This window comes from Ochlerotatus camptorhynchus, unplaced genomic scaffold (assembly GCF_037179485.1).
Source record: "Ochlerotatus camptorhynchus isolate MF236.1 unplaced genomic scaffold, CSIRO-AGI_Acam_v1.1 ptg000639l, whole genome shotgun sequence".
NCBI classification, from domain to species: Eukaryota; Metazoa; Arthropoda; class Insecta; order Diptera; family Culicidae; genus Ochlerotatus; species Ochlerotatus camptorhynchus.
This window is the reverse complement of record NW_027041118.1, coordinates 1,601,389-1,619,272: the sequence shown is the minus strand read 5'-3', so window position 1 is coordinate 1,619,272 and position 17,884 is coordinate 1,601,389. Positions and strand designations below refer to the sequence as shown.

At 38.3% G+C, this 17,884-nt stretch overlaps 1 protein-coding gene across 2 annotated transcripts in view; it reads left to right on the top strand.

Annotated features, from left to right (window-relative positions):
- LOC135714342 (uncharacterized) overlaps positions 1-17,884 on the top strand; it is a 123,711-nt gene that overhangs the window by 48,802 nt on the left and 57,025 nt on the right. For both annotated transcript variants that reach the window (XM_065237684.1, XM_065237685.1), the window contains exon 3: positions 1,954-2,245. In XM_065237684.1, the coding sequence (XP_065093756.1) occupies positions 1,954-2,245 (292 nt within the window). The remainder of the gene's footprint in view (positions 1-1,953; positions 2,246-17,884) is intronic.

Genomic DNA, 17,884 nt, shown 5'->3' with positions numbered 1-17,884 from the left:
CGTTTTCAAATGTTAGCACTGATCTATTCTTATGGGAAAAATATCTCTGCTACAACTTTGCCGAAGTCCGTTTTTCAGCCTAACGTCAATTTAAATAGTTATTAATTGTTTAAGAGATTGATAATATTATGGCATTATCAAGCAGCTGTTTGCTGGTGAGCACTGTGGAGTAAATATTCCAAATTTTTGCATCAGTCTACCATGTTTCAAGCTGCATTTTGTTTATTTCTCATTTATTGTGGGGTAAAATAATGATATCATTTCTTAAATCCAGAGACCACATCCGGCCCACCGGTCACACGTTTTGGCAGCGCTGATCCATGTGGTTCACTGTGCAATTTCACTGGTTCTGATCAGTAACGGAGTAGCAACAACCGGTGGAAACTAATGATTTTAAATTGGCTCACTACTTGACTAGCCTATTGGTCCCAAGCAAATCGATTAACGTAGCCCATTCTAGTCGAAATTCTAGTACTACACTACCTTTGTTTTGATTCTCTATGAAAGTTTGACAGATAAAATGAGGGGTTCGTGGATTTTCCTATGTTTCGAGGGGTGCATCGATTAGCTTGGGACCGAAGAGAGTACCAGAGCTGAGCCAAAAAGTTGAGCACGTTTCTTCGGTACCTTCTAGTCTTAGAGTTACCTCTTTGGTAGCAACTACAACCTGCACGATGTAAAAACAAACGGGTAAATTTATTTTCCATGTTGTATAATATGTACTACACTCTATGGTGAGGAAATTATCAACCCGGAACCATTCTCAACCGGAATGAAACTCGAGCCCGTTACCGTCAGCATGGCCTCGCTTTATTACTGCACCTCAACTGACTAGCCTAAGGCAGGTCCTTCATCATCATTAAATGTTGCAATAATCGTAAAATGAATAGGTGTTTACAGAGCGATTTCTATACCATAACAAATTTTATTCTCACGAACATCTCACACGGACGATGAGATCCACTCAAAATTGAGTTGATTTCGGCTCTATTTTGCAAAACGTGGATTTGCTTACAAAGTGAGCTTCCAAGCTTATCCAGGAAAAACTTCCCGAATTATGAGGAAAATCGATAGAGAATTTACTCAGTATTTTTGTACTGTAATCTCTTCCACCCACCGCTGTTTCTCGGCTGTATTTCAAGCAATCACTGTTTTTTTAATGTGATTAGTGTCAACCATAAACTAGTTATCTACAGAAAATCAGCTCAATTGGTTGAAGAACAGCCGAAAAATCAGTGTCAACATTTCAAAGGAACGTTATTGCTTTTGTAAACAATGGCTTTAGCCGTCGATTTCTCGCGAATAAAACATCACACATGAACATTAATGACACCAGCAAGTAGAGGAATGTTTCCTCTACCAGCTAGCATTGTTAATTTGAGCTTTTATTTGCGAGAAATCTTACAGATTTATTGTCTACAAAAGCAATTACACCTCTTTGAAATGTTGACACTGGAATAACGGTGGGTGGCGGGTACCACCCACCGCATAAATGGAGGGATTACTGTTTACTCCTAGACTGAGTAAAATTTCCGCCGATTTTCCTCAAAGTCGAGAAGTTGTAACTCACTGTGTGAGCTTATTCAGGGAAACTTTGAGATTTGGGCGTAATTGATTTTGTAAACAAACAAGTCAAGCGCCGATTTCTCTAAAAAAAAACGCTCAATCTCGCAAACAAACTATACCAAATGGAGGAGGAATCATTCTTCTACCTTTTTGTGTTCTTAATTTTCAAGATTGAGCTTTAATTCGCGAGAAATCGGCGGTTGACGTGTTTGTTTCCAAAATCAATTACACCAAAATCTCAAAGTTCTTTGGAAATCCACTTTTTGCCAAATTGAGTCCATCTAATCGTCCGTGCACCGTCACATCGCTCCTCATAACAAAACATGTTCTCACCAATCTGTTTTTCTCTCCCACCCACCCACATATTCTCTCGTCGCACGCTTGTAGAAAACGAACCGAAAGCTCCCCAGCCGTTGCTCATGGACGATGCGGGCTTCAAGTGCATCCAGGACACCAACCTGGGGCGGGATAAAAATTCGCTCCAATTCTGGGACTTTGTCGAGCGATGGCGTGCGAACCGGGCGCTGAAAAAGCTCGACAGCTCCAACAACTTCCCCAAAAGTGGCAACGGCAGCACCAACAACAACAACAATGCCGCCGCCAACGGACTGAATGGCTACTCCGCCGATCCGTCGTCGTCAGTGTCGATTGGCGGTTCGGGCAGATCGGACGTGAAAAGGTACGCTACTAGTAGAAAGTCGGTGATTTATGAGCGCGCGCAATTTTTTGAAAATTACACATTCAGTTGATGAATCCGGTGGTGAAGAGGTTTATGATTTAATAGTGCGACTATTCGCTTGTGAGATTTATCGAATTATCATCAAGAGCGGGGGCAAAACAAGTGAGTGATTTCAGGCAGCATGGTTTATTTAGATTAACTTTCTCGAATGGTTTGCATTAAAGTCGAGTACAACGTCAGAAACCGGGCACCAGTGAACATGTGATAAGTAGTGAAAATTGTTGTTTCTAAATTAAACTTTTTCCAGCAGCAGCGGTTGTAGCAGCGTGAACCTCGGCAAAGGCCACACATCGTGCTGCTTTTAATCGGAAAACGATCGACCAACGAGTGAAAAGAACAACAACTTGTGAGTTTCTTCATCCCGTCTCGTGCCGCCCCGTGTGTGTGTCTGTGCTACGCACGGCGGTTATAAATCAGAAATAGTTCATCAATTGACTAGTGGTCTTGGGGTGGGTTATCTCGAACTGCGGTGCAAATTCAGTTTTGCTGGCCTTAGGCATTTGGACGGACGCATGCACGTTGGAGTCGATTTGTTTATTTTGGTAGCTTTTTTGCAATTTCTGAAATGTAAGTTATTTTAGGATTCGAATAAATTTCGCTTGTTTTCGGCCGTTGTAGGTAGGGCATAATTATATCCAAAACATGCCTAACCGTACATCTAGCTCTAGCTAGATAGATTGGCTGACAAGTTTGTGAACATCTTCAATATCGAAAGGTACACGAAGCATGTGCAGCAGCAACCTTTACGATGATATGTACATATACGGTCTATGGGGAAAGGTAAAGGGTAGCATGTCGTGTGTGAGTGTTAATAGGGTGTCAAAATAGATGAGTTCTTTTCGTGCATGGGCCTCTGCCATCACTTTCGACCAGTCACGAGAACGTTCATTGGCGTGAGAAGGGATAGGAGTATTTTCGGAGCTGTCTGGTGTATGTCACGCAATGGGGTGTTGGGATGATTTCACAACTTACCGGTGATAAATGGTATTTTTAAAGTGTTCCGCATACACTGTATGATTCGTGTCGTGTTTTGTTTAGTACAATAGGATTAATGGTTTGATTGGTGGAAGTTCAATTCACAATGTGTATTTACCGCATGCGCCAATGCTGACGACGTGGATATATTATATATTACGCGGTTGTTATATTCATCAGTGACGTTCAGTGTTATTTAAATGTCGATTCGACGAAGATCCTAATGTAAGATTATCTCGCTTTTCAATGATATAATTATCATAAATATATCATTGTGAAGATTGGCTTATAATTGCACTTCATCATTTAACATTTTATTTATGTACTTGGAATCACGTTTTTCACGACGCACATGGAAAAAGTGAGGGATCACAGGAATCATCCTTATTGTTATTAAAGTGCATGAAGTAATACTGCAGCTGATTCAGAATGTTTAAAAATTGAAATATTTAGGGTTGGTCAAAGTAAATGCAATATTACAACATGACACTGAAATAGTAATTTAGCGTGTTTGTTACGCTTTTAAAAACCTTTAATGCTTTTCGCAGGAAATCTACCTCTTAACCTCTTCTTATTTCCTCGACCGGACCGGAAATCGATCCAGCCGCCTCCAGCTATCTGCAGGAAATACAAATTTCAAAAATGAAAATCTCGCTCTAAGACGTAATTGACATAGAATAACTGAATGGACCTGATTTCAAAATACGTTACGTAATAGGAGGAAGGGGTAGTATATAAAAGTGTTACAATTTGATTCAGATAGTTAAGGGAAAGGGAGGGGGTGCTTGGTTACGCGTAGTAATTAAATTTTTAGAATCTTTTTGAGCTATCTCAGAGGCAAATAAAATGATGAAACGTAGCAAAATTAAAACCCTTCAAATACCTGTCTGACGCTTGCGGTAAAGTGGAAAACTCCAATAAAAAATGTCATAGAAAAACAATTTAACTTATTGTTACCTTTTGCTTACGCCATCAAACCAATACTTAATTAAATAAAAAATACGGCAAACTATGTAAAGCTTTTGAGAGGAATGAGTTATTTCCATTAAATGCAACCCACTTAAAAGCTCTTCAGAAGGGAACCCGTTGAGAAGTTCGACAACATTAAAAGATATGTATTTTAAATAAGGGTTTTACCATTTTTCTGCGAATAATTTCTGGCCAATACCATTTAATTTATTGTGCTTGAATGGTAATTTTGTTTTGCAATTTATTGGATGTATTTTAAATATATTGTTGTTGTCGTTGTCTCTTTAAAGATAAACTTACCGTAAGATGAATTGTAAACCTCATCTCGAACAATGGTGATTATAACATTTTTATCATTTTTTTGGTTTACTTATGGCATTCTTTTAAACCCGAGAACTGCATGATGAATTTGATATAAAGGGAGAGAAAAAAAAATTGGTTTTGACTGCAAATCGCCATTTCACATAATTCCTTGGGGAGGGGGTAAGTATTACATATAAACATCAATCAGAAGAGCCTCATTCGTAATCAATCAACGAAAACGTCGGGCAAAGCACAACTAACTGTTTGAATTACCCTAGACTGAGAAAGCCATAAAAACGAAATCTCCATACAACCAGTCGAACAACCAAATCATTTATTAATATATCGTATCTGGATCCAACGCGTATCCAGCTCTACCTTTTTACAGAAAACCTTTCAAATCTTTATTAATCTCCTTTCTATCTACTGACCGTGTGCTCATCTCACTGCAATGTGAAATCTTTCCTGCATCTTAGCTAGAGTCGTTCTATTATTAACAAATTTCCATACCAGTTTCTCATACCGTTTCCATTGCCAGACCATTGAATTGTTACGAATTTCAAGTTAATCGATTTCTGAGGATGACTCCAATAGAATTCTGAGAGGAGTTTCAACGACAGCTTCAAGGAAGCTCTAGAAGAGTTCTGAGAAAAAAATCCAAATCGAATCGAATCCTGAGGAGACTTTCAGAGTAATTCTACACAGCTAAAAAAAGTAGTGTAAATTTCCGTTACTATGTTGTACTTAAATAGAGCGTCATATATCATACATGTTAACATTAAAGATCGTGTAAATTTATGAGACGTGCCATGCAATATTCCTTATATTGTATCCAACTGTTCACCTTTGTTTGCAACATTTCTTGCAAGCTGCAAGTTTTCGTGAAATAGAAGTTTACTACATCAATGTTTGCATGCATGGATGTCTACATCACCCGTAAAATTCAGTATTTTTTTCTGTGTAGAGATGATATCAAAAGATTTTTTTATATAAAGGGCGAACACGAAATTATTGCGACACATTCAACAGGGCATAACTTTTTTGCCATTGGGTAAAAATCAACCAAATTTTGCACACTTTCTCATTGATGTGTATTGTGTACATGCTGTCAAACTCGAAGTCGTGTTTTTCGATTCAACGAAAATGGAGGTGAACCAACGCGAGTTGAGAGAACAAATTCTTTCCAAACACCTGGAATTTCCTGACCTGTCGCACCGGCAGTTGGGAAAAATGTTGAACATTCACCATTCAACCGTCTCCAGAGTGTTGAAGCGGTTCCAGGAGCGGTTGACGTTGGACCACGGCAAAGGAGCTGGAAGAAAACCGGGACCGGAGAACAAAAAGACGGAGGGAAAGGTGAAGCGGATGATTAAAGCAAATCCCAATGTCTCAAGCCGTGATTTGGCTAAAAAGATCGGCATGTCGCAGAGCTACGTCCAGAATGCAAAGAAGAGAGCTGGACTACATACATACAAGGTACAGAACTTCCCAAACCGCGATGAGCGGCAACAATCGACGGCTAAAACTCGGGCACGGAAGCTCTACGAGAAGATGCTGACAAAATATGGCTGCTGTGTGATGGACGACGAAACGTATATAAAAGCCGATTTTAAGGAAATTCCGGGGTTGGAGTTTTTCACCGCCAAGAGCAAGTTCGATGTGGACGACAAATTTAAGAAGAAGAAAATGTCGAAGTTCGCCTCCAAATATCTCATTTGGCAGGCCATCTGCTCTTGAGGACTGAGGAGTGAGCCTTTCGTGACAAAAGGCACAGTAAATGGCGAGATCTACAAATCTGAGTGCCTCGAGAAGCGCCTTTTGCCGTTCTTGCAGCAGCACGACGAAGCTCCGCTATTTTGGCCAGATTTGGCATCATGCCACTATTCTAAAAGTGTCCTGGAGTGGTATGAGGCCAATTCTGTCCATTTTGTTCCAAAGGACATGAATCCGCCAAACTGTCCGGAGCTGCGCCCGGTGGAGCAGTACTGGGCAATAATGAAGCGGGAACTTCGGAAGAGCAAGAAGACAGTCAAAGACGAGAAGGACATGTTAAGAAAATGAAAAAAAAACTGAGAAACTGGTACCGGATGACACTGTAAAGACTTTGATGGAGGGCATCAAGCGAAAATGCGTTCAATTTTACACTCAAGGCTCCATCGATTAACCTGATTTTTTAAGTAAATATATGTATAAAACTACCCTAAAATTTTGGTTTGATTCTAAACATTATAAGAAAATTGGCATGACATTTTCGGTGTCGCAATAATTTCGTGTTCGCCCTTTAAGATTCAAATCAGAAGAATTTCAAAGGGAATCAAAGATATAAATGCGTCAGGAGTATTCCAAATTAGCTCAGATCAGAACTTCGTGCTTTTAAAGTGTGATGTCGAAAACTATTAGAGATTGGATATCTTAAAAGTGTGTTGATCCTAAGGGTTGATGCATGTATTATGTCACGCTATAGCGGGGAGGGGACAAGCAATGCATTAGGTATAGGAAAAACGTCACAATAGGGGGGGGGGTAAATTTCTCCTCGATTTAGCGTGACATAATTAATGCATGGGCCCTAAGATGATTCTTAGAGAATTCTTGTGAAAATTTTGAATAAATACGGCGAAGAGATCCATGAGAATCGGACAAAGTTATTCAGGCATACACAAATTTTACACCCTCATGATAGGTAATTCAAGTCCTAAATCCAGGATTTGATTTTGTTTTTCAAGAGAGACTTTGAAAGGTTTTGGGACTTGCTTTTCTTAACCTCGAATCCATTCTACGCTTTTCTAATCAAAGTGAAATCCCTTGAAATTATTCCAAGTTATTTTTAAGTATGTCTGAGATTAGTTTCTTGTTAATAAATAAATACGATATATCAGAATACTGTTAAACAAATTGGATCTTAAATAAAAGGCACACATTCTATGAAAGCAATTTATGCCTTCTCTTAATTGAGCAAATTTTTAACTCTGCGCGATGGGGATGGAAGGTACTGGTTAACGTGTTATGTTTGGTTGACAAAGGCGATACGTAATTTGTTAATAGACCTTTTATATTATGGGATATGTTGAAGGCAATCAAAATCAAGAGTGAATTCGTATTTGCTTTTGAAAATAAAGATTAAAACCTCAATTTGTCTAAAATCTTAGCTGCAAACTAACATCACTATTAGGTAGGGAGTTATTTTGCGTGGACGAGCTAAGAGTTTCGATTAATTGACGATTGTATCTTTCTTTACAAAATCAGATACGGCTATTTTAAAATTTGTGGAAAAAAAATTCACAAGTACACTGAAGAAAACGTCGGGATTTGTTTATCTCACATAGAAAAATTCTTATAAATTTAGGTCCTCTGAGGTTGAATTATACGAGCGTTAGTTTTGACATAAAATAGAGCCATAACAGACGTGAAATTCAGCTCCATCAAACGTACTTTTCGTCGAGTAACTAACTTTTCAGTCTCGGAGCACTTCGTTTTACATGACATGTTTGTTTGTGTCGCTTCCTTTATGCCAAAGATGAAATGTATTTATTTATCTACTTTTTTAACAGTTCATATTGATCACTATTTTAAGTATCAAATCATTAGCAGAGGTGGTAAATATCTTGCAAACGTTATAGGGAAAATGTCGTAACATTTGTTACCTTCACACAATGTAGTTCGATCCAATACGAACTATGGTCGCATTAGTAGTGGTATTGAACTACACTAGAAACTCCATTTACAAACCATACAGACCAGAGTTTGCAACTAACCACTTCATTCGAGCAGTTAAAATGACGTTTACTAACACTCAAACTTTGAAATAAAACATTATTTTAGGATTTTTTCTTCTAGAACCACGAGAAAAGTAGCCAACATTTGTGCGTTTCATAAAAAAAAATAGAAATTAGTTGGTCCAGTTTTGTGAATTAGCTGGTAGAAAGTCAAGCCAACATTGCTTGACAAAGTGATCAATTGAATTTCAACTCAGTTTGGTTAGTTGGCGGACAGATTGTTCATGCCGATCGATGGCTGATGGTGCCAGCTACACGCCGGTATGTTTGAATCCATGCCTTGTTTGGCTAGGCAGCGTACAAGCCAGCTCAGCTCTGGCTCAGTGCTGTTCAAGTTGCAGCCAAAATCTGACTAATAGCGAAGACAACATATCAAGAAGACTGGCCACTCTTCCATTTTCTAATACAACCGCTCTGAGACAGGCACAATCGCGTCATCTGCCGCTCGTATTTCCATGCGCTGCTTCCACCTTCACGCAAGTGCAGCGCTGCTGTATCTGTCGCATGGATACTGGCAAAGTTGCCAGTCTTCTTGATATGATGTCTTCTCTAATAGCCCAGAGTTTGCAATTGAATTTCAACTTAACGTAAATCGAATTAGTGCTTTAAAAATTAACTCATTATTTGGGATTTACTTCGTAAAAATATTGTCCAATACCCCAAAATAGATATTTTTGGAATCGGGAAGACGTGTATTGACCGTAAATCGATGTTTGACGCCATTTTGAAATCCCAGATGGCAGCATCAGGTTACAGAAAAAACTGGGAAATGCGGTCAAATGCCCCGCAATACGGGTATTTTTTATAAACGGGTTGACGAAAATGGACCGAAAACCCATGTCTGATGCCAGTTTTAAATACAGGATGGTGGTTTTCAGCTAGATAAAAACAAAATGGTGTCAAACATGGATTTCCGGTCTGCACACGTCACCCCAATTCCAAAAATGCCCATATTGTAGGGTATTTGACAGAATTTGCAAGCTTTTCTCTAACTGGAAGTGGCCATCTTGGATTTCAAAATGGCATCAGACATCGATTTCCAGTGCCTACACGTCACGCCGATTCCAAAAATACCCATGTTGCGGGGCATTTGACAGAATTTCCAAGCTTATCTGTAACCGAAAGCCACCATATTGGATTTCAAAATGGCGTAAGACATCGGTTTCGGATCTCTTCACGCCACGGCACGGATTCCAAGAATACCCATAACAGAATTTCTAAGTTTTCTGTAACCGGAAGCCGCCATCTTGGAATTAAAAATGGCGTAAGACATTGATTTCTGGTCCCGGTCTGGTCACGTCACTCCGATTCTAAGAATACCCATACTGTGGGGTATTTGACAAAATTTCCATGGTTTTGTTTAACCGGAAGCCGCCATGTTGGAAAATTCCAGTTTTTCACTCTCCAGTTTGTCTTAAAACCACAAAATATAAGTCCGTGTAAAAAATGATAAAGATTTATGACTGTTTAGAGGCTGCACAAATGGTTTGAAGTTAATATGTAGATTTTGATGAATTATTTAATTTCACTTACATCATTCTAACTTTGGTTCTAGTTGTCCAAACGTTGCCATGACAATGGTCAATAAACCTGTTGTAGATTTTTCTTCTTTACTTTACTTAGATTTTTGTGAAGAGCTTTGAGTGGGTTTGTTTTATTTCCTTTAAATTCGGTTATTTGTAATTGCTTATCTTTTGACAGATACGCGTATTTCGTCTACTACTTGCAGATTTCATCAGTGCCAAGTACTCAACACCACTGAAGAATCCATCTTTTATCTGCGAGTTATACACTAATCAAAGGGTACTAAAAATCAACAGGTATCCACTGTATCGCTAACAGGAAGAGTTTGCAGGCAAATCAAAGGAAATAGCTTACATTTTTTAAATCGCTAGACTTAATGCGTATCAAGAAAAAAACAATTCAAGTAGAAATCGATAAAAGAACAAGCAATCATTTTAGACGCCTTTGACTTCGACAACTCTTACCCCAGTAACTGAGGGTTTAAAAACGGGTAGCGGTGAATTTCGACAAAACCATTACCAAACCATTGATTTCGAAGTGTAGAAGTTTTGGCCTAGATTTAGTATTCAGCAACAGGACAAATCAGCTGAAGTCACTGTTAGGATCAACAAAAGATTCAATAAATGTCTTAGGAAAAGGCGGAGTCTACGAAATTTCTTATCCAGATTGCAATAAAATCTACATTGTTCAGACGAAAAGGATTTTGGAAACAAGGTTTAAGTAACACACCGCAGAGGTAAAAAAAGGCTAACAAAGAGATGGATAAAGGACTTCATTATGAATTTAAATCCAAGGTTGCAGAACATATTTTTACAAAGAGGCACAATTGGACAAAGGAGTGTATCTTCGCCTTGGAAACTAGACGTAAATAGCAGAAAGTTTAGCAATATTTAAACATAATCCATCAACATTGCTTAATAGAGATCAAGGAAACGGATACTCGAGACTCTTTGGCATGCTACCTAAAACCACACATCGTAGCATGCCTCTACCTGTTGGAGACTAAACTTAGATACATGTTTAGGTAAATTTGACATGGCAGTGGATACTTGCTGATTTTTAGTATCCATTGATTAGTATATAGTGGTGTTGAGTACTTGGCACTGATGAAATCTGCAAGTAGTAGACTAAATACGCGTATCTGTCAAAAGAAAAGCAATTATAACGAAATTTAAAGGAAATAAACCAACACACTCAAAGCTCTTCTTAAAGGGATTCCGTTAAGAGGTTCGACAAATTTAAAAAATTTAAATCTTTGGTTATTTATTATTTGTTAGGTATGTTCCGATTTTACACGTTGTAGTTTCATTTTTATACCTGTGATTTCGACATTTTTACCTAGGAGATGAGTTCTTAAGGAGGTTAGGTTTTTGATAAGTTTTTAGTGGGAGTGAAACTGATGATGACTACACATTGTAGTCGAAATACGTATCTGTCAAAGATACCAAAATTAAGTAAGGGGAATCAAATGGAAGATAACCTTTTTTGCAGAACTTTTGGTTACTAAGGAATGGTCACAGACAAACAGACGTAACTCTTTGAAAAACTTGTTCTTGAAAACATAGTATCTCAAAACATATAACCTCAGTAACGACATCTATCTGGCTTCTCGCGGAAAACAAGCTTGCTCGCTAACTCGTAAACAATATTGCATAAAATTTCTATAGAATATATAGAAACGTCAAAGTGATCCGATGCCAGCGCTGCGGCGAGTAGTTCGCGGAACTGATAATATTTAAATCAACCGTTAAATGCATGAACGAAGATACACAATGAAGAGTTACGTCTGTTTGTCTGTGGAATGGTCTTACAATAAGCATAATATCAATTAATGTATAGCTGTTAAATTGAACCGCAGACAAACAGGCATAACACTCGCAAGTTGTTCATCGAGAAAGCATTTAACGGACAATTTAAAAGTATCTTAGTTGGTAGTACCGCCACCTGTGGCGCGCATAGTCAATTCCCTTGCGTTTGACGTTTACACACTACCGCCATCTGTTCAGCGTAGTGCCCACCAGTGTACTCAACAGATGGCGGTAATGTTTTAGCGGTGTTTTACAGTGAGAAATTTTCAATGTGTTATGTCTGTTTGTCTGTGATTGAACTATGAAAAATAAAATACATTTTTAAACCCCAACAAGATTTTCGTGTCCGGATTTTTTCGTGTTCAACCTTATTTGTATTTTTTAAATTGAGAGTTTGCCACCAAACATAAAATCTTGAGAAGTCTTAAAAACGATGAAATATTTAGTTGAAGATGCTAATTTCAAATAACAGACTAAACTGGTAATTTTTATACGATAGATGAGGAGATGAAAGTATAGAGTTGATAGTTCCGTTAGAGTACGGCAGTGTAAAACTTGCATATAGAGAGTAGAAACCGAGCAAGGACAACTTTAGGAAGGTACAAATCGGTTTGATCATCTCTCTTTACTCCCCCGTTGAAGACGGATGCTGAGGGGTAGTTTTGTCACTATCAACAAGGCATAAAAAGTAACAAGGACGTAGATGTGTTCCTTTGATTACTGAAAAATCCTGTTCCCCTAATTTGAAGTAGTCAGGACTAAGGATCGGTGGTAGATCTCACATCCCGTAATGTACCACGAATAGTTGATCTACCAGAATTTTCTTTAAATGAAATACACGAACTACTGAATGTGACTGATTTCGAGCTGCTGATAATAGAACAGCTGGAGCCTCATTTCGCAAGTCAAAACAACAAACTTTTTCGTATAAGCGTTCTTTCAAAAAAGCTTTATTTTGATTTGCGAAATGAGGTCCCTGATTACAATGGAAAGATTTCCGAAGAAAAAGAGGTTGCTGACAATAGTAACACTCACCCGAGAAGTTTGGGGCGGTGTAAAACCCGTTTCAAACAGTTTTCAACAATTTTGTCGATTGGAATGGAAGGAGTAGCAAGCAGCAAATGGATGTAAACAAACAAACATTTCATATTCCGGAGAACTTTGAGATTTGGGCGTAATAACGTTTGTAAACAAACAAGTCAATCGGTGATTTCTCACGAAAAAAATGTCAATCTTGCCAACAAACTTTACCAAATGATAGAGGAATTATTTCTCTACCAGTTTGTGTTGTTAATTACTGATATTGAGCTAAGATTCGCCAGAAATCGACGATTGACGTGTTTGTTTACAAAAGTAATTACGCCCTAATCTCGAAGTTCTCCGGATATGTGTTCGTGATGCAAAGAAAATGTTCACAGCAGCACTGATGCTGCTTAAATAGATTGACGAGAATGCATAAATTCCCTTAACAGAAAATTTAAAAAAAATACCTAAAATACGAGTTCTGTAAATTTTTAAGTGTGCAAAGTTTTCATTATTTCTAATGTCTGCATTTTTCATAAGTTATAAAAAATCAAAAATATTGAACATAGAAATTTTTCGATATTTAAATTAATAACACTTTTTTTTTTGATCTTTTACTCAAAATTACTTAATCAAATAAACCGTGTATATTTTTTCTAGATAGAAATTATTTGTCTCTTCTCTCTATGTTTCAGATGTCATTTCGATTACAAGTGACAGTTTGGTGCTATAGCATACACACTTAGGAATAACTACTTTTACACGAGACGTAATCCATATTGGACGTAAATCATGGGACGTAAAAAAAAACATTTCATGTAAAATTAAGTGTTCTCAAATAGAAACATAAGCAACTCGACGAAGAGAACGTTTGATTGAATTGATTTTCTCGTTTTTTTTGTCGTGATTCTTACGTCAAAAGGGCTGCTTACATGTGTCGGTCTCAGGGAACCGAAATTTACATGACTTTTTCGTAGTGTGTAGCATTAAATTTTACTTGTGATGCGTGTAAACTTATATTTCATTTCACGCAAACCAGCAGCTTGCAAGAAATGTTGCTTACAAAGATGGACGGTTGCCTACAATATTTGGAACATTTCATGCAATGTCTCAGAACTTTCACGATTTAAAATGTAAACTTGTATGTGACGCTCCATTTATGTGCATCATATTGAACAGAAATTTACACTTCTTTTCACTTTTTCGAACTGTGTACGATTTATTAAAAAATGCCGAACACAGCCTTTTGAAAAAATCCAAGTTTCGACATGGCCGAATGTAAGCACAAATGTGACAAAGAAATATGCAAAGTTTCAGGCAAATCGAGGTTGTGCTTAAATTCATTATGTTTGCTATTTGGACTGGAACTGCTTTTAAACCATACAACAAATTCGCAAAGAATAATGTTCTTTTGTTCTTCGAGAATGCGTCGATTAATCAAAAACCACGAACCATGACTGCTCAAGTCGGCAAATAATCAATCCTAAAGTGACAACGGATATCATACTTCCACCCTTTAGCAAAACACGCCCAGTAAAGATTCGTTTCCAGTCATCCAGCCTTGTATGTAAGCGATCGCGCTCAATCAACCTGCCCCTACGTGATCCATACCAATCAAACCGCGAGACACTTGCTCGTCAAGTGAAAAATCGAAAGTACGTGCACCGAATGGGCAAGCAAAATAACAAACACAAAAACCCATCACCGACCGTCCACCGAGTGGAGTCGATCCGGTTCAGCCGTATTAACCTTGAACCATTATCGGAAATGGCAAAATTTTGTTCCATATTTTTGTTTTGCTCGTATGCCTCGAACGCCATCACAATCACAAGCGTTACTATACTGATTTTGTTTCCATTCGTTAACAGTTATGCAGCACGGTGAGCAACTTCCTCGAGAATGATGTCAATAAACGGGGCGAAGTACTCTCAGGAACTGTCGGTATGCTAAATTGAAGCTGTCAGAAAGAGATAAGGGGCTGGTTTCATAATTTATTGATTCCTGTCGCTTTGGGATGTAATCGCTGCCGGTTTGGCTCTGAAGTTCGACGAAAATGTCAATCGGTAGCCCTTCACCTGAACGGAACATTTAGTTCCCTATTTTATTAAGTGTGCGATAGGGTCCAAGATCATCAGATTGCGAGGTAATCGATTCGTACGTGTTATTTTAATGGCATTTCGCATGAAGCAACGCTGACCAATAATTGGCAGTGAGCTGACAACAAGCTGTAGTCGCAGCGAAAACAAACTTTACTATATTCATCGATCGACACGCAGGCAGGCGTAATTCGCTTAGAATCGCAATCTGGAAGAAGCGCAATGTTCACTGGTGCGCACATCAGTTCAATTAGCTGTCTCTGTGCATTGACTGCAGTGCGCTCTCACCGCTTTCCAACATCATGATCGTTGGTTCATCTACAGTTCAAGTAACAATTAATTGAATTCTGGGCAACGCACGGACGGCCTCCACTGGACTACAGACTGTGACCTAGTCATACTGGCAGCGCGTCAATTACAGTCAATGTTTGATTCACAATCATTCTTGGGAGAGGAATTTACATTTGTTGCTGTGGGAGAAAGCTGTGTTTGGGATTTTGGAGTGGAAACAGATGAAAATTTCTGTACATCCTTGAGCACTTGCTAAGACAACTTTGCATTCCAATTCAATAATCAAATCTAAACTTCACGTACCCGCTCTAATGACAAACATCGTCTCCATCTAGAAATGATCAACCCCCTACACAAAACCAGATGGTGGGCCTCTACCGGTGTGTTCAATTAATCCGCACACCCTTCCAACCAAAGCTCAAATCACTTTGGCAATCAATCTACTTCCTACCTGCCCCAGCCGCGTGAAACGTTTAATATCATGTATGACCATCCTATATATCATCCGGCTCAACTGTCATACTTTTCACAATCGACATTTTCTACCGAGCCGCGTTTTCCAAATGGCAAAGGCATACAGCACTGCACTGGCACAGAAGATTTCACCTCCCAGTCGCTCAGCAGGTCGTAAAGATGCTTGATTTATGGCATCGGATGTGGCAATATTTGATTTACCACTAGTTAGCGCCGCGGTAGTCTTCCTCCCCTCCCCCGGGCTTTATCCGTCAACGATTATGACGCCGCGCTCCCGTCGCACTGCTTGAATTGGCAATTCGCAGATAAGAGAGCAGATAGAATTTGCGACCGCGGCAATTGACCGCTGCTGCCTGGGACGTGTTTGTGAAGCGAGCGGCGTAAATACTTTTTCTACGACTCCCCAATTAAGTGCCCGTGAGATGATGGATCCGGTAGAACGCGTTCGGCTTCCATCCAATAGAGCGATGGGAAAGCTATGCGAGTGTTGATGTTCTGTAATTCTTCGGATTGGCCTGGCTGACCGCCATCGATGGTGTGCCAGGAAAAAAAAAATCAGATTTATTTACAATCAACTGCAGTTAATTGGGCAGGCTGGTCCGATTCGACGTTACAAGTTAATTAAACATATTCAACAATTTGATCATCGTCTAAAGAATCTGCGAACCGATGGAAACCGGGTGCGCCATTCATTGGTGAAGGATGAAATCTGAGCAAAACATTTATCATGTTCAAAAGAAAAACAAGGGAAATTGTTTGAAAACATTCGGTGACCTCCAATTTTCTACATCAAGAATCAATGACATTTGCCTTCTAAAATTAAATACTACGGTCCCTGAGCTCATCCATCTGTTCTACGTCAGAATGGAAGATTATTCTTTCCAACGCGTCGTTGGTAATTGAGTTCATTACTCTTTCAATGCTTAGAACCCAGTGAAGCGATAACATTAGAATAAATGCTTTGTATGCAAGCTGATGAACCATGACTCGCCTGATTTGTGAGTGATCATGATTAGTCATAAGATTATATCAGTCTTTAGGTGAGGAATTTCAGAAGCTCAATTTTAGTTCTGTCACTCTATCCGAAGCAAGATCAAATAAATTTGCGTAGCTGAAAATGATTCTCATAATTTATTGCAGACAACCAAAAACCGCACTCAAACGAGATTCATGCTTCAGAATTTGCGAAGTGATCAGTGCAACGCAACGGTGTACACGACCAAAGAAATCAACACAAATTTGAACTTGAAATAAAACAACGTTGTGTTAATGAACTTATTTTTTTTCATATGTATGATCTCTATAGTATTTTCTTTCAATTGGATGAAAATAATCCGCAGTTCTTATAATCGTATGCGAAGAAGCGAACTTTCGATCTGACGCTTCCCATGAGCTTCAGCACAGATTAATTGGCGATAATTTTGACAGTCTTTTTCAAATTCTTCGATTGAATTCGCTGCCTTAAAGTGTTTCCGTAGATGACACATTGTTTGCTTTGTACCAAGCTACGTTCGAGTACTGGGCCATCATGCCGCAGACGCCGATTCAAACACTCCCGACCGTAGATGTCAGTGTTCATCGTTTCCTTCGTAACAAGTGGCTTTGACAATTTGCCACACTCACATACCGCTTTGCCAAACCATAACCTTCTTGTCAAATTTTTCGGTAAAAAATTTAACCTATCGGCATCTTCAAGATGCACTTCCTTCACTGAGAAAAAAACACATAATCTTTATCTGTGAACTGATATAGAATTTTGCAAAAGTACCTCGCTAATACCGTGTATGTGTTAGACACATAATCTCAAGAATTTTTTTGAATATGAATTTTATAAGTGATGACTTATAAATTTTAACTTTCCTATTCATAATCTGTAATATTTATCTTTTAAAATGAATAAAAATAAGACGTTTAATATTTATTCGTCATTCTCTTCAATTCACCACACTGTTTGAAGGTATAATTATATTTTAGGTTTTGGAAAAAGGTAATTGGTTTAAAAACTATTAACAACATTTATTATAAGATCATTTATCAACTATTAGACAAGATTCTTAAGCTATAAATCCATTGTTACAAAATCGGTTTTTTCCTAAATAATTCCTTGTTATAGATAATAAGATAAAAAGTGCTCATCGAATTCCCCTACTATCCATTGTCGTCCAACTACAAATAACTCGATTGTATCTATGATAAGCATATCTACTATTTCATACAAATTAACTGTTTCTATCTATTCAATTTTTCTATTCATGTTAAAAGGTAATGGCAATAGCAACAATTTAAAATAGGCTTTTGACTTCAGTTCACACCGTAGTAGTTTTCCTTCTAATGGGCTGTTGA